This window comes from Chironomus tepperi, unplaced genomic scaffold, assembly GCF_022539635.2.
Source record: "Chironomus tepperi strain 1889 unplaced genomic scaffold, CSIRO-AGI_Ctep_v1 contig_163, whole genome shotgun sequence".
Lineage (NCBI taxonomy): Eukaryota > Metazoa > Arthropoda > Insecta > Diptera > Chironomidae > Chironomus > Chironomus tepperi.
The window spans coordinates 799,270-821,629 of record NW_027226285.1 but is presented as its reverse complement, the minus strand read 5'-3'; the positions used below and the strand labels follow the sequence as shown (position 1 = coordinate 821,629).

At 33.7% G+C, this 22,360-nt stretch overlaps 2 protein-coding genes across 4 annotated transcripts in view; one reads left to right on the top strand and one right to left on the bottom strand.

Moving 5' to 3' along the window:
* The window catches only part of Calx (sodium/calcium exchanger 3), a 214,584-nt gene that overhangs the window by 143,532 nt on the left and 48,692 nt on the right, over positions 1-22,360 (bottom strand). The gene's annotated exons all lie outside the window — the stretch shown is intronic.
* Positions 7,018-10,289, top strand: LOC139088538 (polyubiquitin-like). The gene is made up of 3 exons (XM_070637802.1): positions 7,018-7,289; positions 9,775-9,906; positions 10,181-10,289. Exons 1-3 carry the CDS (start codon positions 7,057-7,059, stop codon positions 10,287-10,289), a joined length of 474 nt encoding a protein of 157 aa, XP_070493903.1. The 5' UTR covers positions 7,018-7,056.

Genomic DNA, 22,360 nt, shown 5'->3' with positions numbered 1-22,360 from the left:
CAATCCCGACTCATAAAACATTAATTAATTTTAAACTTTACAAGCACCCTTCCATCAGCCATAGAGTTCCCTCTTACAAAAAAAAAACTTTTACTTCTATTTCAGGAAGCGGTGAAGAAAAACTAAAAGTTTTTCACAACTTCGAATGGAAAAAAGCGAAGAAAAAGTTACAGAATAAAAGGAACTTTTACCTTTAAATTAATAATTCATGACATTATCTCGTGAGAAAGTCCTTATCACTTGCATGAATGTCTCATGAAAGTGCAATGATAAATTATGACTTTTTAAGCACTTCCAATTCAGAAAAAATTGTCTTCTTCTTATTGCAAGTTTTCTTATGTTTCCCATTTGCAATGAACAAATAAGCAAGTGAAAGCATATGCCAGAAGCAATTTGTTAAGTTGCTACGTTTAACATGCTGAGCAGGAGCTGGGATGGAGCCTGAATTTTAAGGAATTTTGAGGGTCTTTTGGATATTTGTAACGAAAAACCTTAGAAAATTGATGAATTTTTACTAAAGAAGTGTTTGAGGGGCTTGACCCCCAATACCCCCTGACTACACCCCTTAAACATGAAAAGCACATTTGCAAAAGAGACTCAAAGTGCAACAGAAAGCTCAATAAATTCAAACTGAACGTGACTGGATTAATTTTCCCTCCTTTCCATTTGATTTATTTGCGAAAATTTTCCATCCATTTATGAGTTTAATGCTGATTTATTGGTGGTGTGGAAGAGTGCCTTTCCATGGATAGATAATATCCTTAGTTAGATGTGAAATTGGAATAAAATTAGAGGCGGAATTTAGAAAATTTCTTTTGCACACGCTAAGCTGCATATAGTTTTGCATAATGGGTGTGCAATTTTGGTGAATTATTGGTTTATGGAGGTAGATTGAAGGATGAATTGAGTAATATTTATGGGAATATTGACATTAAAAGTGGCTGGTAGATGTTAAGCGATAACCGACGATATGGCCTGTATTAAGCGGTATCTGAGGAAGACCATGGATCACAATCGATCTGTATGACCAGCGAACTAAGTAAGTAAAGCCACAAAAATCATATTTCCCAGCCATACCCAAAAATCATCAACGTCAGCAGTCCCATCATCACCAAATCCCACCAAAAATCTATTAAAATCTTTCATTAAAACATGCTTATTGACCCTTCATGACTCTAATTCCTCTACTCTTCTCAATTTCCTAACAATACCCAACTGCATCCATTGAATATTTCATATCTCATCTTCCATTTTTCAGCAATCGTCTCATTGTTCTGTTTAAAAATAGCCAGTCGCTTATCCACGTACAACACGTTGTGTAGAAATGAAGATTTATAATCTCTCACAATGACCATCGAATGCGGTTAAATGGAATAGATGAAACACTAAAAAAGTAATACGTGAATGTTGATGCTGCATATGATGCCATTTGGTGCACTTTTATTTGCAAATCAAATAAAAAATTCTTCGACATGCGATGATATCACGTCTTTGACTTTATGACTTGTCGGTGTGGAATTTAATTGTATGACTGTTGGCAAGGTTTGAAGTTTTTGAAGAGCTTGTGCTAAAATGGAAGCTATTGTTGAAGAAAAAAGCCTTAAGGCTGTTTGTGATTCTTTTTAAAAAGTTTTTTGACTGGATTTTCTTCGTTTTTGTCTTGATGCTGAATGAATGAGTGAGATATGATGGAATTGAGGGTTTTGACACAATAATGGATGTCAAATTTGTGTTGCTTGGATTTGAGTGATTGAATTAAATACAAATCAACAAGTTAATAATTCTCCTGGATATGACTCTATTCTAGGGAATCAAATACAAATCCCATGTTTTTGGGAGTCTATTCTCATCCATATGTAGATCCATAACAATGATAGTTTGTTTAACACATAAAGCTATCCCACAAAGATCTAGACATAATTTTATACAGAATGCTGACGCTTTTATTTATTTATGCAGACGCTTAAATGATTGTGTATGTAAAATCATAAAATAAAACTATGTATCTTTATGTATCTAAAGCAGCGGTGGACAATCTGTGTGCCGCGGTACCCTAGTGTGATGCCAAAAATGTCTAAAAATGCAATGAACTGTTTGTCTTGTACGAATTCAGTCAAGGCTTACCACGAAGATGTTCCGCGAAAATAAAAGGTTGCCCACCACTGACTCTATAGAAATGACTATTTCAGATTGTATAACTCAGAATAGTTTAACTTAAAATTAACTTATAGACACATTTCTTGTTCTGAATACATAATGTAGTGTTGCATACTACAAAAAAGAGACTGAAAAAGATTTACATTAAAAAATCGATAAGAAAAACATTTTTCATGGATATGAGGAGGGGTTTGGGTGCTGTGTTGAGATTGGAGGCCAGAAGGACGGTCAAAGAACTCTTAGAAAGAGGCTGTTGATGGAGACAGTGAAGCATTTTGGTATTGATAGTTGGCAAAGGGCAGTCAGCGAAAGAGTGAATTTTAGACGCAAACTGAGAGTGACCATGGATCACAGATGAAGTGTCCGGCCAGTAAAATAAATGATTAAGCTACTAAGTATGAGAGTGAGGCCCGACATACAGTTACTCAAAACCTATCAACTCTGGACTCAATAATAATTTAAGTCAATTTTCATTAATTTCCCATTTCATTCGAACAGTTCCTAATGAGCTTTGAAGTCTCTCCAATAAAATTTTCATTTCTCTTTGAAATCACAACCTCAAAAAGACTCAAATCAAATCATAAAAATCACCCACAGCAATTCACATTTTTCACTAAATTTAATATTTTTGATTACCCAAAGGCATTTTTCATTTCATTTAACATTAATATACTTATGTGAATTTCCAATGAACTTGATATTTTCCAATGGATCAAAATCAGTCCAAAATTTTCAGTCAATTTCCTCTCAGTTTCGTCCTTTGAATGAATAGAGAGAGAGAGAGAAGCCACATGAATCGTTTTCAATTAGTTTCTTTTGTATGGAAAGGACATTTGGAGATCTTTTGACTTTTACATCTAAATATGGGAATATTCTTCTTATTTGGGGTTTTGTGGGAATAATGTCTAGCTTTAGATTGGGTTATTTGATGCTCTAGGGTGTCTGTCATGATAGTATCATACGCTGGTAAGTCTGGAAAGCAGTCTGCTTAGAAATGGTCTAAAAAATGACCTTAGGCTAGCGTGTAGCTTGATTTCGACCAGATTCAATGAAATCCAGCCTCAGGCCAGAGTCATGAATGATTGACAGCCATTCCTACATCATGTGCTTTCCAGGGTTGCTAGGGTATGATGGTATAGTAACTACTTTTGGTAAGTTAACTAAAAACTAATCAAAAGTTGACTAAAGCAAGTAAATAGAAATTCATAGTCTTTTGGGGATATCCAAAAAATCCTAAAATCATCACTAAACTGCTAGACATCATTTATAAATAGCCCTCTCATTGAGATACCTTTTTATGTATGCTTCAACAAATCAAATTTAAATTCATCATCTGAATGCTCCTAATTTCATGCCTTACTTATTTTTGATCCTAAAAAAATATATATTTCAACTTCTTCTTACACAGCAGGCAGCACAAAAATAACATAAATAAAAAAAATATTTGACTTGTTCCTCATAATCATCATGATTTATAGTAAATTTCATATACAGAAATAATATTTATATATGGAACATGGAATAGAATGTGAATTATTACTGCATTAAAAAGGGAATGGCCAGAAGCAAACAATTCTGACTGCCTATTGACCGAATTTTTTCATTTTAGCATTTAGTTCAAGTAATTAATGCTCATATTTATGGTCTAATTGAGCTTAATTTCCAACACTTTTTGACTACATTCATCATATTTTTAGACATGAGCAGTAAGTTATTTCCACCCCTGCCCTGTCACTTCATATCATTTATCTCATCATTTTTCATTACATTTCATTATATATATATCCACAAATGTAGGCCATTTCCTAATATGTACGCACACAATATCTACGATAGTTTTCACATAAAACAAATAAATAAAATTAAACCTGTCGACGAAATGTTGATTAATTTTCTAAGTCATAAAAGCTCAGGTTTCTCATCATTTAATTCTCATTTGTTCATCAATCAGGACTGTCCCGAGTAGCATATATGGTTTCTTTTCCCTACAATTGGATCAAAATGATCCGTTCATGGTGTCATTTGTAATATATTTTGTCATTGTGTCATTGACACGCCCGAGCAGCATATGCCTGCATGGTTCCATGATGGCATCACTAGCATGCTTATTGTCTGTTACAAACAGCAACTTGGCATTGCTTTAGCAACTATGCTGTATCATTCGGGACTGATTTATTTAGTTAAAAACCCTAAAAACTGTCAAATCAGCAGGCATGTCTAGAGAAGTTGATGACCCATAGAACCTGACTACAACCCTGCCATCAACAATCTCAACAAAACATCAAATCCAACAAAAAGTTTAAGCTTCCTTCATATCCGCATTAACAGCCATCAAGACATAAAATTAATGAACCTTCGGGACATGATTGATAGCTGAATATTTTTAAGGCGGTCCATGAAGATTGTTGACTTATTTGGTCGACAAAATGACAAATGTATAGGATGAATCAACAACTAGTTGATGCATAAAAAGCCAAGAAACTCACTGATGCTGTGGTTGACTAATGATAATCATTGTTGAAGATGTTCCATAAATTTCTATACAAATTATTTAAATTTAATGCAGACAATATGAAGTTCTGGATTTACATGGATACATACTGCATGAATACATTACTGTACATGGAATTTTTATTACGAATAGTGTTGAAGTTTTATTGGATTCTCTTTATATCGTAGCAAGAGACTTTATGGATTTAGAAGTAATATGGTAAATTTGCAAGTTTATGAGCAATTTGGTATGCTTAGAAATAAGAACTGGATAGGATCTTTGATATTTTTGAGTAATGAAGTATTTATTGAGCTTTATAGTCTCATAAGATGCTTATTAAAGTGAGTGGGGCTTGTTATGGAGATTGTGAGTCATACTTAGGAGTTGCTTCATTGGATATCACTAGCTTAAGATTTTTAGTATCTCTAGGATTGCGCATAGTAAGCCTCAATCTAAAGTTGACTCCTGTATCCCCATTGAATCACAATCTAAGTCTAAATCTGAATCTAAACAGCTCAAATCGATTAATCAATCAATAATTGGGTTCAAGTCTAGCGTGACTCTTACTTGGTATCAGGTTCGATTGATTCTGGAATTATGCTTGAGTCACATCGATCTGGAACCGGATTTTGGATCCATCAACTGCCTTGCGCTACTCGAATCAAGAATCTCACAACTTCCACCTTTGAAATCAGTCTAAAATGATCTCATTTTCAAAAAACTATTTCGTAATTCGACCAAAAATTCAATGTTTTTAGACGAACGCCCATTTGCTTGACCATCACATAGCCATCGTCTTTTGAAACATAAAACAGACTTGTTTCATAAACATCTATCCGTGTTTTGAAAAGTGAAATTTTTTTCTTTATAAATAAATTCCCCCACTCCATGTGCGAAACTTTAAAGCAGCAGCTTTTAAGCCAGAAGATAATCAGTTCGGCTGACTCATCAGAAATGCTTCGAGGAAGGAAAAAGTTCACTGCTCTTTTTCCTGTCAGAATCAAGAGATTTTTTTGATAAACACTGTGAAAATTAAATTGGCTGCTCGTGTATGGTACCCAACAGAGCAAAGGAACCGCTCAACAAATGATTGAGAAATGATTGATTTCATTCAATTGCCTTTTTATATATAAACAACTGAAAATCTTTCGTAATTCTCTTCGGTTTTCATCATTTCTCGACTGACTTGATTCTTTCTGCTTTTTGGCTCGATTTTCGATAAATGTGGAAGAAGAAGGAAATAAATTCAGCGCAGTGTGAAAAAGAGAGAGAGTCTAAAATTAGAATTTAAATGATCTTGACTAGACATTCATTACATCAAGCAAAAAATGTATATATACATGTGATAGAATATTTGTGTATTACTCAATTCGTATATATCGTAATAAATAATAAGAAAAGAAAATATACAAAAATAAACTAAATTAAAATATTTGCAGTTTTGGCTGTTAAAGTTACGATTGGATGATTTATGGGTTTTAGGAGATTAAGGCGCTTTTCAGGGAAGGTTCATTCGATCTTGTACAATTTATAGAATTTTGCCAATGATTATTAAATGCTATCTACTCTTGAATCTCTAATTTTGTTTTAGACACACTTTGCTGTTCAATCATGGAAACATAATTAAGACATTAAAACCAATAGATTGGAAAAGTCATTAAAACACCCGATTGAATCGCTTAAAGAGCGAGCTACACTGTAATTCTTCAAAATTTTCATTCATGAATAGGTAAATGCGACTGTACTTTACTCGACACAGTTCTACTCGACTCTTGTCGACTCTACTCAACTCTAGTCGTCTTTACTCAACTCTTGTCGTCTCTAATTGATTTTAGTCAACTTTACTCGACTCTAGTCGACTCTACTCGACTCTGGTCGACTCAAGTCGACTCTAATCGACTCAAATCGACTTTAAACGACTCTAATCGACTCTAATCGACTCTAGTCGACTCAACTCAACTCTAATTGACTCAACTTGACTCTACTCGACTCTACTGTACTCGATTTAATGTAAAATTCAAGTCAATTTGAAGCTTTGATTCAAACTTACTTAAAATGTCCAAGACAGCCATAAGAATGCTATCATCATCATATGTCACTCGGGAATTTTCACTAATAATCTCTTCTCTATTCAAAAAAATATTATTAATCACTAATCTTAGAAATTAATAGAAAATATTATTATTTACTCTTATTATCAAAATATTAATCTACATCCACACTCAAGCTCCTTATTTACTTCATTTAATAACTCCATTTATTCAAAATTCATAATGAAAGTGAAATGAAGGTCACAAAAAAAATTTATGACACCTCAATGACTATAAAAGCAACAGCAATTTTGTTAATTCCATACAGTTTAGTTACAATCTCAAGGTAAATACAAGCAGTATAAACAGTAAAGAAAGATGCAAATTTTTGTGAAGACTCTTACCGGCCCAGTTCATGCCATCGTTTGCCATGAAGACGACACAGTACAAAGTGTAAAGGAGAAGCTTGAAAAGAAATATGAAGAAGGAATGCCACCAAATCAACAACGATTGATTTATGCTGGAAAGAATCTTGACGATGACCGTACCTTGTCTGACTACAATATCGTTCACAACACAACACTTCACATCGTGCTGAGACTTCGTGGTGGCCAATAAATTTGGAAAAAAATAATTTATTAGAAGTGAATCTTCCCCTGCCTGTTATCATTTATTAATTACTGTGTTATTTATTGTCATTAATTAAAAGTCCTTTGATGAAATTTATGTGTCAACAATAAAAAAGATTTGTTTCCAAAAAACATCTGCTGACAGGCTTTCTATATCAATTTTGACAAATAGGGGATGTTTTAGGGATGGGATATGAAGGCGTTTGAAGCTTTTGAAATCTCTGAAGCCTTAGAAGCTTAGTCTTTGTCACATAACATCGACGAGGAACACAAGGCACCATTTGGAAGCAATATGGACAGGCGCATGGACAGAACTACTTCAGGTGGAGGTCTTGATCCCATGAAAGCCCCTCCTAGCTACGCCTCTAGCCACACGAATCCTGAATCTTCCTGCTTCTTTGTATCACTCGAGATCAAAGTCACAATCAATTTAAAGACTTCCTCATTTACATTTGTCTCTAAATTTAGAACCGCGACATCCATTTTATCGCATAAAACCAAATTGCCGAAAGGATCAAAATCGTGTAAACTGATAATTCCATTGTTTCTAATTTTAGATCCAATTTTTTCCGTATTTGTACATGAAGTTTATTTTATTACATGATATGGTGTACGCTCCATGATGTTGGAAAGGTTAAGAATGTCGGATTATGTTCTTCTTGTTACTCAAAAAAATATGAAGTCGTTGATGTGAGGTGACATGTGAAGGTGAACTTGTGGATTTATTGTTACCTTCATAAGGGTGCTGTTTTCCGGTTTATGAAATAATTTTTTGTAAAAGGATAGGAAGTTGAGAAAGTTTGGATGATTTTTGAGGCATATAATTAATTCAGTTTTGTTGGGGTTGTAAAGGGTCGTAGAATATTGATGCCTGGCATTTAAGGCTGACTTATTGCATAATAAAGATTGACAAAATCTCAATTCCTGACGTCACTTCTAAGAACTGAGATACAGCTGCAATTTCTCAATAAACTCAATTTTTTACATAAGAATTATGAAGCCTCCATTCAAGAATCCATCCATTTACATCCTCATCCATGTAACAATAGCTTTCACTTTGACTACAAACACAATTCAGTTCCATCATTTTCCCTTATGTAATGAATATTGTTTGCAATATATTTCCATAACAACAGCAAACATGAGAGAGCATAAGTCTAAATGATTCATATCCATGTGCCATAAGACGTGTTATCGCAAGCATCATTAGTACGATATGGAATTATACAAGGCTCGATAAATGTTAAACTGCTGACGATGTAAGATAGACGCCTTGTAGACTAATGTTCACGTATATATCAATGGATACGAGAGGAAAATTACGCACAGCTGTTAAGCTCTTTTTTTGTGGCACAAACAGAGAAAAAAAACACAACAAATTTGCCTTCACCATGAACTAGAAAAAATCCTTCAATCGTTTAAATTTACTTTCATTAACACTTCCTTGAATATTGTTTGAAGGCGTGTGAGTGGAAGAATCAAAGTGAAATGTATTAAGTGCTTTAATGAACGACGATGAGATTGCGGTAATTGTGGGTGACTAGGATTAATTTTATTGATTTTTTCTTCTAAGACTATTACTTTGTTGTGGAGATTATTGCTGTAGTTAATGGAAGCTGATGGTTTTTATGAAGTTGCTTTGTTTTTTGGGGTGTAGATAAAGGTTTGAGGGAGTCTAATGATGTACGGACGTAATGTTATAATTGGTTTAGTACCCATAAATTCTGAGAGATATTACCTCTAATTTCTATATTAAATCTCACAACAGACTCTAAACCCCAAGCAGACAAAGAGGATGCTCTCAAGATCAGAGTAATCTAAGAGAAACGCTCACGAGCATGGACAGCTCTCGAGAAAGTGCTTCTTGCCTATTAGGGAACAATATGTTTCATAAGTATATGCCTCAGAGCTCAAAGTCAGCTCGGATTATGAATGGAGTCAAGTCAAATTGAATCGACTTTTCTTTGCCCTTCCGTATGCCCTTACAAAGTCAGCCCAAGCTTGTCTGTAGCTTTTGAATAGACCATTCAATGAATCTACAAATTACATCATACAATGCCTAGCATCTTAATGTCATCCTATTATTACAACAAATGGTTCCAAAAATTTTACAGTATCATAATATCCAAAACTTAGAGCAATAAAACTTCCTTAAAATCTCATAAAAATTTTTCATTTATTCTATTAAATTTCCTCAATTGCAATAAATTGTTTGTTCCCTCTACCAATACACACACAAACGCATTTGACTACAATTAAGCCATTGAAATTGCTGGCTGAATATTTATTACAACACATTCACACATCCATTACAATTTGCGTATAATATTCATTGCCATATTACATCCAATATGAATTCGATGCCACTATATAAAAGATTGCGAACGATCAAGTCAGCAAGTCATATCAAAAGTTTAATTGATTCAATTGACAAGTGCAATATTTAATTAAAAAAAAATCATATCAAAATGCAAATTTTTATCAAGACATTGATTGGACCATGCTTTGCCATTCCATGTGAGGAGACAGACACCATTCACATGATTAAGGAGAAAATGGAGAAGAACTACGAGGAGGGTATGCCACCAGATCAAATGAGGTGAGTTAAAGGGATTGGAAGTGAATTTGTGGCTTTAAGGGATAATTTGGCAACAAGTCATGCATCTCTTACTCTATAGAAATATAAAGAGCTGTCTATGAAGGACTTCCAGTCATTAAAGCAATTTTCTCCAAATTACTCATTAAATCTTAAAGGATTGCCTCCTTAGCAGCTAAAAACTACTTCCACAGCTCATAAATCTTCAATTACTTCATCATAAAAGCTTAAATTTATGACGAAAAAACTATAAAATAATTTTCCTTACATCCACTAGATTACTCTGGGGCGGTAAGCAATTGGAAGATGATAGATCAATCAAGGACTACGGAATTCAGCACAACACAACATTACATGTTGTCTTGCGTCTCCGAGGCGGCAACTAAATCAACTGCCAATTTATCATCATACAAAAAAAAAAAAGTTTTTTCTTGGCTTTATTACAAAAAATTTTTTTATTCAACCACCAAATCGTAACCTTTAAGTTCCTCTGCCTTTTGTTACTAATTTTAAAAACAAAGACGCTCAGATCAAATAGATGAAATTAAAATGAAATATCTTTTTTTTTTTCATAATTATTAATCTAATTAATATTAATATTGATTCTGTAAAATGAATTACTGTACTTTTAAAAATCTAAATAAAGAAAAATATAAAATGAATGACTTTTGGTCTTGTGATTGAAGGTTTTGTGGATGTTGATCAATGGAAATTCGAAATTCTAGTTCTAGTGGCCAAGAATTGAGAGCTTCAATCTCCTATTGGTATAATGTGACACTTTTAGGTCAGTTTTGAGTATATTCCAATCTACCGACAGTTTTAAAGCTCTTGTTGCTCTTTCTCCCGCTACCCTTCAATCTCCTGACCCATTCTTGAATCCAAAGTAGCTCAGAGGCACATTTATGGCTTAATCTTGGACATCAAGCAGTTAAAGTATCAAAATTTCCAAAAAAGGACAATTTTAATAATGATGAATGGATATGGATGAAAATCTCACCCCCTGTCCCCAAGCTTGTTACTTATGAAGTGAACAGCCCCTTAAATCATAGAATAGAACAATAAATTCATCAACATCTCTTCACAGCACTTGCTATTTTCATCAATTTACACATCATTTAATTTAAATTTAAACAAACAAGTAAACAGACAAATAGGCTATAAGAAGAAGAAGAAGAAGCAGTCATGTGACAATTGCCAAATCGTAACAATAATTCTTCGGGTTCATTTAGCAGACATAATTTTGCTTCTTAATGATCGCACAATTTTTAGATGTCGGAATTCTTCATCAATTAAAGGTAGAAAAAGCCAAAAAAATCAATAAATCACAAGCAATAAAAAATTCACGCGGCTCAAAAGTCAGTCGCTGGTTTATAATGAAAAATTTATTAAGAGAATTGTGAGTGTCAGTTTTGTAATTTTATTACCTATAATTAATACATCAATTGGCATGAAAAAATGTACTAAATCTTTCTTTTTTATGTGCACATATTAGAAATGTATATCTCACCTCTGTCGATGATTTACTTTTTGCCCCGAGTATTTTTTTTTCAAGTTTTTTTTGGGAAAAATTTATGATGTAAACATCTGTTTGAATTCATTTGCAGCAAGTTTCTTCTCTTTTTTGAGCTACTCATCAGTGGATGAGCGGAGAAAAAGTTTTTTGTATGCAAAGGGAATTGTGAAATTTTAAGGAATTAATTTGAGTAAGAAGCGCATTTTAAGTTGTTGTACAATAACTGAGCAACTGTTGCGCGTGACATTAAACTTGCTCTTGGTAGTGCATAATTTCATGCAATAGTTGCCTGACACATAAAAATGATCATCCATGCAACAGTAGCGCGACATATAAATATAATTATTCGTACTGTTGCGCCTAACATGAAAATCACTTTCTGTACAACAATTGCGTCTCTCTGTACAACAGTTGCGCGACATGAAAATCACTCTATGTGCAACAGTTACGCGACATATAATATTGTGTTCCACTCAACATTTGCCTATATCATGTCAAATTATAATTTGTTCAACAGTTGCGCGTAACATTGGAACAACTGTGTGTACAACAGTTGCACGACATACATACAAATCATTCTTTAAGCAGACAAACTGATCACAACAAGCTCCTTCCCTATCAAAATTCAAAAGTTACATGAAAATATTTAACATTCGACAAAAAAAAAGTTTCTTGTTTGTTTTCCATCCATGACTTGATAATTTTATTCGGGAGAAGACTCTCTCGTCTAAGACATAAAATTACTTGTAAAAAGTACCAAACATTAAGTATATTAAATGCTATTTTCAAGAGGATTCGGGAATTATATTTCGAAAAAAAAAAGTTTTATTGTTGGGGGCAATAAAAATTAATAACTTTTTATGCTTTCCTACATCGAATTTCTATTTTTCTGGTAATAGCTTCTAATAAGCCATTGAGACTTGTTTAATTGAAAAATGGAATTTTGTTGTCAGGGACTACAAGTGGGGATTAGATGTTGTAAATAAATGGGAGGTATTAAATGTACAAGAAATTGCTTTTTTTTGCTTTATTTGCGGTTGTGGATTGTTCATGACTTTTTCGATTCTTTAGCTTTGATTGCGATGTTATGGATGCAGCACATTTGCTGATTTACATTAGCGCATTGTCAACAATCTACTATTTACCTCAGGACATTTTAAAACTGTTGACATGAGGAATTTTAAACTCTCTCCAAACCACCAAAATGTTCACTCATGTCCAATGTCCAAAAGTGACATTAACAAGTTCCACTGACATGAAAAGTCTAACCAATATTAATTCCTTCATGCTATGTAATTTGTTTTCGAATCGTAGTTGTTTTCAGCGACAGGAAGTCTGTCCTTTAATGCTGCCAATTTTCACTTTGTGGAAGGTCAATGATGTATTTAATGGGAAGGAAGTATTCAGGGCACAAAATTGGCTCCAATTCCCAGCATGGGTTCATCATTAAGTGAATAAGGGTTCAAGACCCGAGCTGGAAAATGTAGTTGTTACACAAAGGAAGAATTCCCGGATAATCATGAGATAGTCTAGATCTGGATCTTTTCGCGAGAGTCCTTTCTATGAAGCTATTCAGACAGAATCTTTTTTGATCAGAAAAATTCAAACTTTAAAATAAACCCAATTAATAGATGAAGGTTTAAAGTTGGTCGTTCAGTCGTTCACTCGCTCATCCACTTCTACTTCCACTGAGACATGAAACTCAATTAAAAATATAGAAAAAGTTGAAGCATTTTTTATTGGAAAGTTCCAACAGAGAGATGTAAAAAGTCAGTAACAGAATGAAGTGCTTTAAATTCTCACATTTTGTGGCTTCTTTTTGCAGAATTCTCATATTTTGGGGCTTTATTAGGATCATAAAAATTGTTTTCATATTTTTTTTATTGAGGAATTAAAAGTTTTTCATTCGGAATCGATGGCAAAAAGTTGTTTTTATGATGTCAGTCTATAATAAAGTTTTGTACAAAATAGTGTCATTATTCAGGGGATTTAAGTAAGCATTATTGAGGATACGGAAGGCACATGACGTAGGAAAGAGCTTCAAGCTGACGAGAATCTGGATTAGGAAGGGATATGACTGAATTCGACTTTGACTAAGCTGTGTATGGTCTTGGTGGGTTCAATAATTCTTCCTATGGACGACTAGAAACCCTAACTACCATTTAACCTCCAAAAATGACCCCAATTCTTCATAATATTAAAGAATATTCAACGATGCTGACTAAAAACTACTCAAATGCATAAAATATCCAATAATCCCCAACAACTACAGACCAAACCCTAAAAACATCTTTTTATCAGCAATAAAATAAATTAACCATTCTGAATCCTTATTAAGCATCATAATCTCGATAATTTATAGCCATAACTATAACAACCTTCACATTATGTGCTCTAACCATAATCTAAAAAACAGTAAATAGTAAAAGCATCCAACAAAACAAAATTAAAGATCTATAGGGAAGTATAGAGCGACAGAATCTCATTAATTCTCAGCCACTGACCTTTTTGCATTCTTCTTAAACGTTCCTTTCTATTCCATTTATTATCGTTATAGTGGTAACAACAGTCGGTATTTTGCAAAGTAAATTCAACACAAAAAATCAGAAACAAAAGCATTTAGATTGGGGAGTAAGAAGAAATGCTCCACAGAAACAAAATTGCAAGCACATTAATCTTCCTAGTTTATTCTTCACGACTCTTGCTCAGCTGTGCAGCGAAAATTATTATTTTTTTTCTCCTTTTCCTTCCGTCTCTCATTGTATTTAGTGGAGACGAAAGGGGTGTATTTAGGGATGAAGGGGGTAGGAGGTTGTTTGAGGTCCAACACCCTCCTCCCTAAGCACCTTATCCCTTTCTTTTTAGATAGTAATCTTCAATTTAGGATTTTTCAAGAACTCATCCTAAAATTGCCAAAAATTATTGCGATTCATACTTAAAAATATCAAAGCACGTCTTCACCCTCCCTCCTAGTCCCATAGCTACATCCCTGTGTATATACGTATATTTATAATTTTTGGTATTAATACTCCACGAGATTAAATTTTATTTTAACTTTTCCTTGTGCATAACATTCATTTCAATTCATACAGTCTGCAATTTTATTTTAGTTTTAGCATCTGTTCATTTCTCAAATCGTGCAATTGTGCATGCATAGTTTTTTCGGGGGAGTGGAAGGAAATGTTTGACACGAGGATTATTAAAAGCTCGTGTCAAGGGAAAGTCAACTTACATGACACGAAAATATGGTGATACTTTGTAAGCTATAAGAGGATTTTGTCAAGATTTTTGTAGCTTGTTGATGTAAATTTTGATTTAGAGATAGTTCGCTAGGGGTACAATATAATTGATTTTCGAACTGTCTAGCTCTTTTAGACATATGATTTTGAAGTCAGGTCCTTCAATAATTCTAAATTATTATCCATCAAACCTAAATGACCCCAATTTGACCCTCATACTTGATCTCTTCGTTGACCATAGAGATCAATCATGATCCATAACCCAAAAACCCTTCGCTATCGTGTCTACCCTTAGATGACACTATGAGCTGTCCTATCTCTACCTACCGCTTACCAATTGTCCATACCAAGTGCAATACTATCCTTCCAAACACCTTCCCTCATCCTACATCTAAATATATCCAACAATTCTTTTAAAAATATTCCTCATCCTTCTGTTTATTCATTTATTTTTATAGAAATATTTCATAATATTTCTTCACTCCTACCCATTTTTACTTCCAAAATATGCGCTATTTTTACACTCAAAACGATTAACAAGAAAGAAAAATTTTTTCATTGGTCGCGACGAAAAAAAATTGTATATTATTGGCACTATAAATAAGTAAGTGAACGAGGAGAAGAAAATTATGATGAGGAAAGAGGTCAGTGTCATCATTGCATGAACAACTGTTTTCGTAAATAAATTTATCATGTGAGAGATGGAGCAAGACGAAGAAATTTGACACAAATAATTGATATTTTCTATTTAGTCATGTGCTTTGAAGGGAGATGGTGAAATAAGGTCTAACTGAGGTATGAGGAGGGATAGCTTGACACAGAGGCTAGAAAATATGGTATAATAAGCACAAACGCTGTCCATAACGTCTAAAGACCAGTGTTGTCCAAGCTATGTGCCGAGGCAACACTACCCTAAAGTATTGGAACCAAAAAAGCTGCTATCATGCCAAAAACCTTCAATTCACTCACGTTAAGCCATGGTTGCCTTAACTTTGTGCCTAAGCTACACTGCCTAAGACTATAAAATGCAAAAATGCACCCCATCACGCTCCTAAACCCTGATCCATCGCTATAGACAGTGAATTAATATTTAGACATTTCACAAGACGCTAAATCAAGCTATGCCAATTTAATTCCTAATTCATTATGAAGGATATTGAAAATTTAATTGAATTTACATGATTTGAAGATGTTTTTCAATCGACAGATGTAATCCATCGTCATGCTGTGCAACAAAGTATCAATACATCTGCAATATATGACACAATTTTTGCTATACAGCATAAAAAAGTACTTTATTTCCTCGCCATATTGAATTGGAATCTCAATGCGTATCAAAAATTATTTCCTTTTAGTTTCCGATTTTTATGACTTGAAACTGCCACAACATATTGTATGTCTGTTCTGTATATACCACGTATGAAACAGATATTGTATAAATAATAAATGAAAATGAGGATAAAATTTCTGACAAATTAAATCGTTAGAATAAACATACAGACATAGTTAACAGTTAAGTTCCTACATTGTATATAGAGTATTAACTTCTATTTAATTTCAGTTTTGGTTTATTTTTTTTTACAATTTTAATGATTGAGTGTAAAATAAAAAAATTATTTATTTACAGAAGTTTGAGGTATACGGAGATTTTTTTGGGGATGACCTTGGAAGGATTTGGAGGAGGATGACTACATTTTGAGTATGCTTCTCAAAGTGAATAGGGTTTGATGGGCTGGACATGCTATTAGAAGACTCACAGAGGCTATATAGGCTCTAAGGTCTTTAAATCCGACCAATGAACCCTTGGAAGGAAGCTGTCGATAGAGACAGAATTGCATTTGGTATTGGAAATTCGGCAGACAAAAGCCGGCAATTGAGCCAGCTTTAGGCGCCAACTAGGGCAACCCTTGATTCAAAATTGAGCTATATGGTCAGCGAAGTCAATAAGGCTGCATTTTGAAAGTCATGAAGATGTCAGCCAACGTTGAGTATCAAAATCAGCCGTCACAATGCCGTCAGGGCATCTTCGCGTATTTGCGATGATATTGTAATGTTGCAGTGCTCTAGTGAACAAGCTGTGCTGTTCAAGGATAGATTTACGGATTATCGACTGTCATAAACACTCAATACTGCTTACTGCTATCTATAATCAAATATTGATCCTCATTATGATATGGATTTAATTAATTTCTATGATCATAAACTCGAAAGTCCTTAATACTTAATATTCTATTAATAATCTTTATTTGGGTCAGCATGTAATCTATCCGCAAAAAAAACAGTCTTCATCTCTAATTTTTCCTGACAATTTCTTTTACTGACTGTATATATATCACATTACATAAACACACAGTGAATGGCAAGTAAGTAAAGAAATTTTATTTATTTTTAACAATAAAGAAGAGTTTTGTTTTTATGAAGGCAGTAACAAAACGGTCGATGAGCATTAATTTCTCATTCACGCCTCGTTTTGCTTGTGTATATGTAAGGATACCATCGTATAAAAAATTGTGTGGTAAAATTTCATCATGGTCATCACATGTCAATAAAATTAAATTAAATTGTGTAGCTATAATGCGACCAGGTGATGTCGCGAGAGTGTTTATGAATGACTGACTAATTTTTATTGCATAATTTCATGTCCTACGCAACAAAAAAGTGTTGAAATGGAAGTAATTTTTTTTGGGTAAATTTGTGTTCATCCGAAAGCATGTAATAGCAGTAATTGATCATTTTTTATGGTAAATATCTATTATATCCAGTTGTGATATCGATAGCGTTGATTATAGGCTAGAAAGTGCCAATCAATACTTTTTTCATCAGACGTAATCTATTATTTTGCTAAAATTGTACATAATGTGCCACATACTCAATAATTATCAAGCAGCGGTCTATAAATTATAGGTTACATGGCTCATCATTCACGTGTTGTGCTTGTTTTAATTTATACTTCGTGCTAATCTCATTGTAATACTTAAGTTTTACTGTTTGATCGATATTTTGTTGACTATTTTTCTTCTTCCTTTTCGGTATTTTGTTTTGTTGCATATTGGATGGTTGAATGAGTAGGTTATGGAAAAGTATGGAACTCTTGAAAGTCGTTTGATGTTTGTCAGCTTTGACAGGATTAGACGGCTTGATTCTTAGGAAATGTCTGGTCTGTGTATCAAGATTACGGTGTTCTACGGAGCCTCAGATCAGACACAATTTTTATCAATTGATCAGTTCCACGGAAGTCACAAATCGAAAAATAGGACACAAAACCGACGAAAGTTCCGATGTATTCCGGATTCAATTTAGAATTGGCATCAAATAAACCTGACTGTGCCAACATTTCACATTTTCGGCTCCATGCCCTTTCCAGGAACCAAGCATCACATTTTAGATGTGAATTCGTCAATAAATCGTCTTTAATTAACGTCAATACCAACAACAGACATAATCCACATCCACACAAGTGTCTAATCTCAGATCAACAATTTTCCATCATTCCCTTTGACTGTATTCTATCCTATAAGCAAAGATAATCTAAACTGTTTGATATAATGACTTGCTACATGAAACATAAAAGGATTTAATATCAAATGACATTGATAATTGAGTGAAAAAAAATCAGAAACACGTGCTTGTTATGGCACTGTCAACTAACATGATTACAAGCTTCAATTATTTTTTTATGTCACTTTTCCTCATGCATTTTTAAAATTTTTATTATAATTTCGTGGAAAATATTTTAATTCCATAATGTGATTTAATTTGCTATATTTCCAATGAATCCATTTGATTGTCGATATCACGTCCTGCATGTTTTGAATGTTCTATAGCAATTTTAATGAATTGTCACTACATGTAGCTTATCGATTTTAATTATCTGCATGATATTCATCAGTTATAAGTTTCTTTATTTGTATTTCCGCATGAGCTGATATACATCCACAGTAAAAAAAAAAATAACAATTGTGACTCTAACAAGTCATATTCAACTCTCAATGTCACGCATCATAAAATTGTTGATTATAAATCAATAGAGCTTCATGGAAGCCGACATAATAATTCATTGCTATTGTCTATGTATGCTATCGATTTATACATTTATGTCATCAGCAATGAAGAATGCTCTTTGAATCATAATTAACTCGGCATGTGATTCTCATTTATCTACATGCTCGAAACAGATATTTAAAACTGTAACAGAGCCTGTAAATGAATTGGTTGTGGTAAAAAGAAAATATCAAATATCAAGAAGAATGGAGATGCTTTCAAAAGAACGGCAATAATCACCTGCTGATAAGAATGTCTGTTAAGATGAGAAAATACGGGTGAAAATTTCAGCATAATACCGAAAGTTTTCACACAGAGTAAAGCTTTTTAAACGCATTAATGATGGTGAAATTGGATAGAACAATGGTTACGACAGGAAGTAACATGAAAATCGATAATAGTCAGATGATGAAGGTATATAATTAGAGAAGTTGGGTTGTTTGCTTTAAGATGTGTTGAAGGGAACAGTTGTTATGCTGTATGTACACTGAAACGGCCCAAGGTTTAGCGTAAGTTAGACCTGATGCTGAATTTCTCCAAATCTGAGACTCACATCGCCTTGGGACCCCAAAAAACAACCCCCCAGTATGCATCCTTTCGGACTCATCATGTTCTAATTCTAACATAGAATGACATTGTCCTAATTGGTCTTAATGACTTCCAATAAATTCATTAATTACTATGTAAAACTATCATTCGAACAACATCTCCATTTAATGATTAATATCGATTACACATGCATGTATAATTATCTAAATTACAGCCTATTAATGTCATTGCAAGCACTAAATATAGAAGAGACAATTGTAGGTAAATAAAAGGATAAGTATTTTCGTTGCAATTTTGGGTTTGAGGGTAGTCATGTGACAGCTATACAGCGTCCAATGAGCAATCTTTGGAACTTCATTTAAGATTGCCAATTTATTGTCATGCAGCTGCCATGGAAAGCGTGTGTTGGTCGGAAATGCTTTTTTCTAGCTGTAAACAGTCAATTTATATATAGCTACAGTTCAAATGTGACAAAATCTAGAATTTTCTCCATGTAGAGGAATTGGGCTTTTAATCAGCTTAAGCATAATAAACAGCAAATAAATCCTTCAAAAATCCTATTTCACTGCTTTCACAGTTCCAATTGCAATTTAAATTCATCGATAGTCATAACAAACAATCTGCTACCACAGCTGTCATCCAAAGCATCACTGAATCAAAAACACAAAACTTCAATTCATCCATCATTGGCCACATTGTAATAATATTCATTTTAATTCAAAATTCCCACAGCATAATGACTCAAATTGCATTACAATAAGCTATTACCAGTTCTCTGAATAAAGTCAACACACAAAACCAATCTGGTATGGCATGTAATCAACCCATTCTCATTTTAAGCTCCCTAGATGACAATGTGACAGAAATATAAAAGTAAGTAACTATGCAGTCAACATATAAGCATTTTGTTGACATGAATAAACATCTTGCGAGAAAGGTCATCTCCGAATGTCTCTGTGCGGTTTTGAAATCTCCATAAATTTTGTGTATTGCGGTAATGGATAGGATGTAAATAATAGGGATGGAGATGGAATTGGAATCGATAGAAATGGAAATGAATGTTGAGATTTTTGGATGCTGGATTGAGAGATACATGAATATTTTGGTGCTATGGTGTTAAGGAGGTCTGATGCAGTTTCTTAATATTTTCTGTTACTAATTCCATTTCCCCCTATCCCCCAAAACAGTCTTCTTTTCTTTATTTAAATCCCATCATTCTCAATTTCTACATAAAACATTCAGCCAAAGAGAAAATAAAACTTTTTTTCTAAAATGACGCATTTCGCGAATCCCTGCTATCTTGTTGAGAGATGTTTTGCAATTCATGCAAATTCAGTGTCTTCTTTTTGAGTTTCGATTAAATAGGAAAACATTTTGAAATTTATATTAAGTGAGTCATCATGTGGGGGGAATTTGGAAGTTACGTCTGTAACGTTTGTTTGCTGAGAGCAACAAAAGCGAGAGCAAAAAGTACGGTCAGTGACACTCCAGTTTGTAGTCAAAAGCTTCAAATGTGTCTCTCAAAGGCCTAACTAACGGCCAGACATGGGGTTGCCCTGACGGCACCGTGAAGGATGAATTGGATTCATTTTTACGGCCAAGAATGCGGTTTGACGCATTATGTCGCTTGGGCTTCGATTAGGCCTGGAGCATAGATGAAGGAACACTGTCTCAAATTCATGACATCACTCCTGAAACCCCCCAAAATTTTCCATTTATTTTCAAAATATCATCTTCTTTTTTGATGAATATATCAAAAAATTGAGATTGAAATGAGATTCATCTGATAGATTTTGATTGAAGTTTGAAGATTTGCAGCCATCCAGCCATACAAGAGCTCATTTCCATATGATCCGCAGCATGATAATTGCCTCAAGTTGTTGACGATGAAGCTATTTTGTTGTCAACAACTTTCCATATTTTCACACGACACAATGTTGAAGAAGACATCGCAAATAATCATTCCCTTTTGCATTTAAATTGCATGAAGCTTATCAGGCTTTGTGCTTGCAGCTTTATTCTCTGTAGTTTTTATAAATTGAGAATATCTTCAAAGTAATTCCTATTTTCTTATCGTCTTTATTAAATTTTCTTCCCCTCAGTAAATCTTTATTGCAACTTTATTCCTATCTACTTGTCGTGTCAAGTTGCAGACGATGAATATTTTGCAGCACAAGAATGATAAAAATTTACTTTATTTTCATGCTGATTGCGTACTTGTTTTGCATTTTAACACTTTTTGTTGTGAATAACTGTCTGGGATTGCTTATTTTTATTGTTGCAGTAATGGATTTATGCTTTGAATTTGTGGAATGCTTTGGATGCTGATCAGGGGCGGTCGGGAAGCTCATATCATAGAAATGGTTGAAAATCCAGCTCGAGACTGACTTGACTAAGGTCTGAGACGAGTTTTCTTCGATTCTGGCCTTTATCCTGAGTCACGAATGCTTGGGGCTGGATTTTCGGTCAGTATAATTAAGTATGCTTTCAGGACATATTCAGGAGAGGGAGGAGGTTTGGAAAATAGCAACTAGGAACGCCCCTAATGGCGACTCTGCTTGTTCAACTCTTATGCTAAATTACATTATTCATTTCCATTCTTCAAGGACGCCTGAGTGCCGATTATGATTTTTATGAAGCTTCAATGCTGTATTTTATTCACAAGGCCATTCCAATAAGCTTTGAAGCGCAAAAGAAGTCTTTTAAAAATCGTGATAGCTAAAATAAAAATATAAAGAACCCAGACTTAAAGAAGCATAACTTTAAGGAAAATATTGTGTAATCATCATTAAATCTTCTCAGTTCTTCTTGGAAAATATTCTTCCATTTATGCTGCTTTTTAAACATTCAACAGTATTGCGTACATAGGCGGATATTTTTTTTGTCATCGCAATATTTTTAAATTTTGCCGTCTTCAATATTTTATGCTGAAACATGAAAAATATCTTATCATCGTTAGACTCACTGGATATTTGTAATTAATCATTAAGAAATTTATTGTATGTAATAAAAGGAAATGCTGTCGGAAGGTTCCTCATTATTTGTTACAATCATAGTTAAAAGTAGGAACAAATTGTTTGCTTTTAATTTTAAAATTGAGGCAATTTGTTGAATG

Excerpts from the sequence above, each read along its gene's own strand:
- LOC139088538 (XM_070637802.1), top strand. The coding sequence starts at position 7,057 with ATGCAAATTTTTGTGAAGACTCTTACCGGCCCAGTTCATGCCATCGTT. Across the intron at positions 7,290-9,774 it reads GTGCTGAGACTTCGTGGTGG|AATGCAAATTTTTATCAAGA; the intron begins CCAATAAATTTG and ends AAATCATATCAA. Across the intron at positions 9,907-10,180 it reads ATGCCACCAGATCAAATGAG|ATTACTCTGGGGCGGTAAGC; the intron begins GTGAGTTAAAGG and ends TACATCCACTAG.